General features: G+C 39.1%; 1 protein-coding gene across 1 annotated transcript; it reads left to right on the forward strand.

Annotated features, from left to right (window-relative positions):
- Window positions 1–874: 874 nt before the first annotated feature.
- LOC134793918 (esterase FE4-like) lies at window positions 875–2,595 on the forward strand (the record flags this gene model as incomplete). Its single annotated transcript, XM_063765633.1, has 2 exons — window positions 875–1,012; window positions 1,489–2,595. Coding segments are annotated over 2 exons (1,245 nt in total), but the record flags the coding sequence as incomplete, so codon positions are not given.
- Between the last annotated feature and the right edge of the window lie 3,487 nt (window positions 2,596–6,082).

The following is a 6,082-nucleotide window of genomic DNA, read 5'->3' on the forward strand; positions in this document are numbered from 1 at the left end:
GCTCGACGAAATCGTGGCTACAGCCGGGCAAGACTTGTCACAGAAGGCAAAGGACAGGAAAAACTGGCTGAGTCTGGAGGAGGCCTTCACCCGAAGAGGGGTCTCTACAAAATAATAATATATTTTTTTTTAACTATTCAAATCATTTTTTTTTTAACTTTTTATGTACCATGTAGAGAATCAATAAAGGCTTTTTATTTATTTATTATTTATTAATAAAGTTAAAGCTACCTATTATTAAACATTTCAAATATGTTTGTGGTACCTAACTCATCATTCGCTTTCCCTTGTCCCATTCACTTGGGGTCGGCGCAGCATGTCCTGCAGCTTTTCCTCCATAAGTATCTCTCTGTCGCCCGTCATCTCATCAATCACTTGAATTCGTTTCATATCATCTCTCACTCAGTTCGTCCACCTTTGCCTCGGTTTTCCTTTCCTCGTACATCCCTCCACATTCATTCATACCTTTTCCCGTCACCTGGAATTATTTTTCTCATATTTTACCAGTGTTAACTAAAGTAGGTATGTGCTAAGTATTCCAACGCTTGCCAATCCGGCTCTATAACTAATAGCCCGGCTGCCAGTTTATGTACACAGCTTGACGCTGGAAAACAGAGCGGTTGGGTTCTTATTTGATTTGGTGTAAATCGCATATGTCTGTCTATGTGTATTCTATTATTCATAGTGTTATTGTGTTCATACAAAATAAGTCATACAATTTGATTCGACTCGTGGCGTGGGGTTGCGTCGCGTCAAGTTTTAATAATGTGATTCAGCCTTTATACATAAGAAGTAAATTAAATAGTAGATTGTTAACAAAGGGCACAAATCAAATCTAATCTAGTCTAGTCTAGTCTAATCTAATTATATTTATTTACAGAACGAGCCGATAGTGACAGTGAAGCAAGGGAAGCTACAGGGTGCTACAGACACGCTGTATGATGGAACAACTTACTACAGTTTCAAGGGCATCCCGTATGCCCAGCCACCAGTGGGGCAGCTGAGGTTCAGGGTATGCATTCTTTACACAACGTAGTGTCTACCCTATAAAGGATGACTCACGTTAGACCGGGTCGACCGGGCTGTGTCCGGGCCGGAGCTCCCGGCGCTTACTTTTCTATAACAAATGACAGGTGATCACGTGATGCTTTCCATAGAAAACGAAGCTCCGGAAGCTCCGGCCCGGACACGGCCCGGTCTAACGTGAGTCATCCTTAAGGATGTGATTCGGTCAAATTATGCATTTAATTCCGGTTTGAAACTTATGTACCTAGTTGATACCTTTGGGTATGGTGTTTACGCACACTAGCGTTCCCTCTCCTGCCCCTGACGTACCCCCTTAACGAAATTTTGTCCCAGTTGAAAGTTTTTTTGAGTATTCAAAAGTGTAAATGTAAGAAATAACAAACAGCTAGCATGACTTATGTCGACCTAACATTATTGAGTTGCTGTAGAACTGAACTGTATTTAGTTTTGTTATTTCCCCAGGCTCCACTGCCGCCTCAATCCTGGAAAGATATGTTACGCAAAGCGACCGAATATGGTTCCATCTGCATGCAAACAGGCTCCGTCTTCCAAGGCAGCGAAAACTGCTTGTTCCTCAACGTCTTCACGAAATCCCTCCATTGTCGCACTCCTGTCATGGTCTACATCCACGGAGGATCCTACATATCTGGATCTGGAAACGAGTTCGGACCAAAGTTTCTCGTTAAACAGGATGTTGTCCTGGTCACTTTGAACTACAGACTTGAAGTGCTTGGATTCTTAAGTGTGGGAACTCCTAAGGTTCCTGGCAATGCGGGTATGAAGGACCAAGTCGCTGCGTTGAAGTGGATAAAGGAGAATATTGCAAAATTTGGAGGAGATCCCGATAATGTTACAATTTTTGGGGAGAGTGCCGGGGCTTGCTCAGTGACGCATCATATCTTGTCGCCGATGACTAGAGGACTATTTCATAAAGTTATCGCTCAAAGTGGTACTAGTGTCCATGATTGGGCGATAGGTGAAGGCAGCAAGAGCAGGGCATTCAGAGTTGGGAAATATTTAGGAAGAGACACGAATAATACCACTGAGCTGCTTGAGTTTTTAAGATCTCTACCAGCAGCGAACCTAACTAACTTGACAATTGCTACGAGTACGGACGATGAGATGTATAGAGGAATCTCTGCGCGATTTTTGCCAGTTGTCGAAAAGAAATTTTATAATGTCGAAGCGTTTCTAAATGAATATCCTTTGGATACACTTCAGTCGAAAATAATTCGTAAAGTTCCATTGATATTAGGATATAACTCCGCTGAAGCCATTTTGGCTATTCAAGGTAGATTAGGAAACTTAGACATTTACAATAACAATCCCTCCTACGACGTGCCTAGAGAAATCGCTGAGAAACTAACTCAAGAGAAAATGAATGATATGGGTAAAAGGATTAGAAAATTCTATATTGGTGACAGAGAGTACACAAAAGATGATTATAAGGTGATTGTCACGATGTTATCTGACTTGTATGTAGTGTATAACACGCACAGATTTGCCTACTTGTATTCTAAATACAACAGTCCCATCTATATGTACAGGTTCAGTTTCGACACTGACCTGAATTTTGCAAAAAAAATATTACTAGCTAATTTGGATTTGGATTTAAAAGGAGCCAGCCATGCAGACGAATTATTTTATATGTTTTCTAGTACTAGTAATTTGACTAAAGATGCTTACATTGCTTACGAATCGCAAGAAAAATTGAAGGATTACGTATCGAAAGTGACTAAATTATGGACGAATTTTGCTAAAACCAGGTTAGTGTTCTCTCATATATATCTCATAAATTATAAAATTACATCTATTACCAAAATATGTCCCACCGTTGATTATTAGTATTCATCTAAGTTTATTTTGAAACAAAATTTTATTTTTGCTATTATAAATTCGATAGGCGCTTAGTGTGTAGGTAAATAAAAACTGTTCTTTAGAAAATTTTAGAAATCAAAAACAAAATCACTGTTTCTTTATCTTAGGTTCGTAACCATACAGTTACCCAGCTGGATGGCAAATTTCAACTTGTTAGGTCATCTGGAAGTGGGTTAGGTTTTCGATGTTAAGTTCACCTAACATGACACCTGACTCACGACACGAGTCAGTCATCAGAGAGAAAAATCCCGATTTTTAGATGACCGCGATGTAGCTAATATTTCATGAAATTTGGGGTTCTAGTTAGCTTTAAGGGTCTTAATAGATGAATCAAATTTCATGTGTAGCCTATGTATATGTTTAATATATTTTAGTTACGTTACAGGTCAAAAGTTGGAGACACTGACACCCCGAATGACCGCTGCGTCGCCAGTCCTCTTATTTTGCACTTGACTTGACACGCTGCCGCGTGTCTAGATTTTAATCTGTGCTTACGTTGTGGTAGTAGGAGATTAGATACGCTTAAATGCATTGAAACTACCGACTAAATCTATTTGTATAAAACTGAGATACCTATAATTATATTATTTTAATTTATCTTTTTCAAAAGAAATACAAATATACTTTATCCATATAGGCCTAGGCAACAAGCACTTAGGTACTCGTATAAATGGTGGGTTGTTATACATATACTTATGTATATTATTTGGTAAAGAAATATGGTAAAATATGCTCAAGAATACGTTACAAACTAGAATTACTTTTATTAAGATCAGGCGATGGGGTAAAAGAAACATAGTTAAGATAAGTAAAGTACTTAGTTTATTTTGCTCGGGCAAAATAACAGTAGGTATGTACCTATTTTAGGATTTGTATGTGTATTTGTCCAACCGATAGTTCCAACCACTCTATGTTTGTATTTTCCAGCAACCCAACTCCAGACAACTGCTTGGGACCAAGATGGCCGGTATACACGGCTCAGAACAAGGGATACCTAGACATCAACGTACAGTCGACGGCAGGAAGCTTCGCTGAGAAGCAGCGCGTGGAGTTCTGGGACACACTGTACTGCGAGGCTGGCTTGCCTTGCATAAAAAATAACTAAGTACTTAAGGGTCTCCCCCACGCCAAAGACCTTCGATCTGAATCCCTTAGTTTTCTAATGTTTTTTATAGCTTATCATATTAACACATTCGCTGCGTTACGGGAAGCATTTGGCCGTATTTGACTTTCCGTCTGTGCGGCAGCTATCTGTGCTTGTCTTACCCCCGGTGCGGCGGTGGTTTTTCTATGTTCTCGTGTGAGGAAGAAGTAGATGACTATACTCCCGATATTCTAACTTCAAGTATATTCTATTTCAAAAGAAAAAAAATGTACGGGAAGTATTTTTGCGTAACGCACTAAAAGGTAAGTACTTATTTTTGTTTCTTTAGCGCGGCATGGGTACTATTTGTCCGTAATCCATCACCCCATACGAGCCCCATACCGCACCGAAAGGCGGGTACGCAGCAATCAGATTGGTCATAGTGCTGCGCATTGTTCACGTTTCCGCGTCGATACGACATTTTATTAATGCGACAATTCAAGACTATGACATCTATATTGAAAATTACCTTCTCTAAAAGTCCGACCCCTTTGGGGTCATCCATTAATTACGTCACACGTTTAGGGGGGTCAAGAAAATGTGACATGTTGTGACATAGGGGAGGGGGGAGTCACAAATATTGTGACGTCATATTAACTTCATCACTATTCATCAGTAACCGAAAATTAATTTATATTTTTTATTCGCTGTACATTTAAATAATGAGGTTTTGGAAGTAGGTAATTTTCGTTCCTAAATGGTTTTGTGTTATAAAATTACTAATATTTCTTATACCAAAAATATTTTTTTATTAAAAAAATAATGCCAAGTTGCCGATTTTGTTGAAAACAAAATTGCCTAAAATGTGACGTCACACCAGGTGGGGAGGTATTTGCAAAATGTGACCAAGTGTGACAAGGAGGGGGGGCGGTCTCAAAAAACATAGAAATTCGTGTGACGTAATTCATGGATGATCCCTAGGGGTCATCCATTAATTACGTCACACGTAGGGGGAGGGAGGGGTCAAGAAAATGTGACATGTTGTGACATGGGGGAGGCCCCAGTCACTAACATTGTGACGTCACTTTAACTTCATCAGTAACCGAAAATTAATTTATATTTTTTTATTCGCTGTACAGTTAAATAATGAGTTTTTGGAAGTAATTTTCGTTCCTAATTGGTTTTGTGTTATAAAATTACTAATATTTCTTTTACCAAAAATATTATTTCATTAAAAAAAATAAAGCCGAGTTACTATTACCGATTTCGTTGAAAACAAAATTGCCTAAAATGTGACGTCACACCAGGTGGGGAGGGATTTGCAAAATGTGACCAAGTGTGACAAGGAGGGGGGAGGGGTCAAAAAACCTAGAAATTCGTGTGACGTAATTAATGGATGATCCCTTATCTTAAAATTAGGTCGAATGAAAACATTTCAAAAAAATACACGTGAGGTTGTGTGGGGGGAGGGGGTAGCCAAAAACCTCACCAAATATCACCACGGGGGAGGGGGGCTCAAAAAGTAGCCGAAAACACCTCGCGTGATTTGTGCACAACCCCTTGTCAAAAATCGATGAAAACCTCGGGTAGCCCCTTAATCTATCTATATACATATAATAAAGCTGAAGACGGTCGAAAGTCTGTACATGGAAGATATTTGAAAAAAAGTTGGCTGGGGATACTTAGAATCGATAACAGAACACGTTCCAAAAGTTTTTAGAATTTTTGTCTGTTTGTCTGTTTATCTGAACGCGCATCACGTGAAAACGGCTGAACGGATTTTGATGAAAACTTTACTAATCTGTCGAGAAAATTCCCAGCCAGGTTATATGCTATAAAAATTCAACCCCTAAAAGGGGGGGGGGGGGGGTAGCCACAACACTCGATTTACTTAAGTTTGCCCCATTTTTCAAATATGTGCTACCACCTTTGAGTACCCTGGTAAACTAACAGATGGCGCTGAATTTAATACGTTGTGACATGAATAAGCCATCGAGGAAAGATTTTGCCAAATTAACTCAGTTCAGAAGAGGGGGTACGGATATCAACAAAAATAATTGGATAATTATGTTGATTTAATAAATTAATAATACA

The sequence above is a fragment of the Cydia splendana genome, chromosome 9 (assembly GCF_910591565.1).
Source record: "Cydia splendana chromosome 9, ilCydSple1.2, whole genome shotgun sequence".
NCBI classification, from domain to species: Eukaryota; Metazoa; Arthropoda; class Insecta; order Lepidoptera; family Tortricidae; genus Cydia; species Cydia splendana.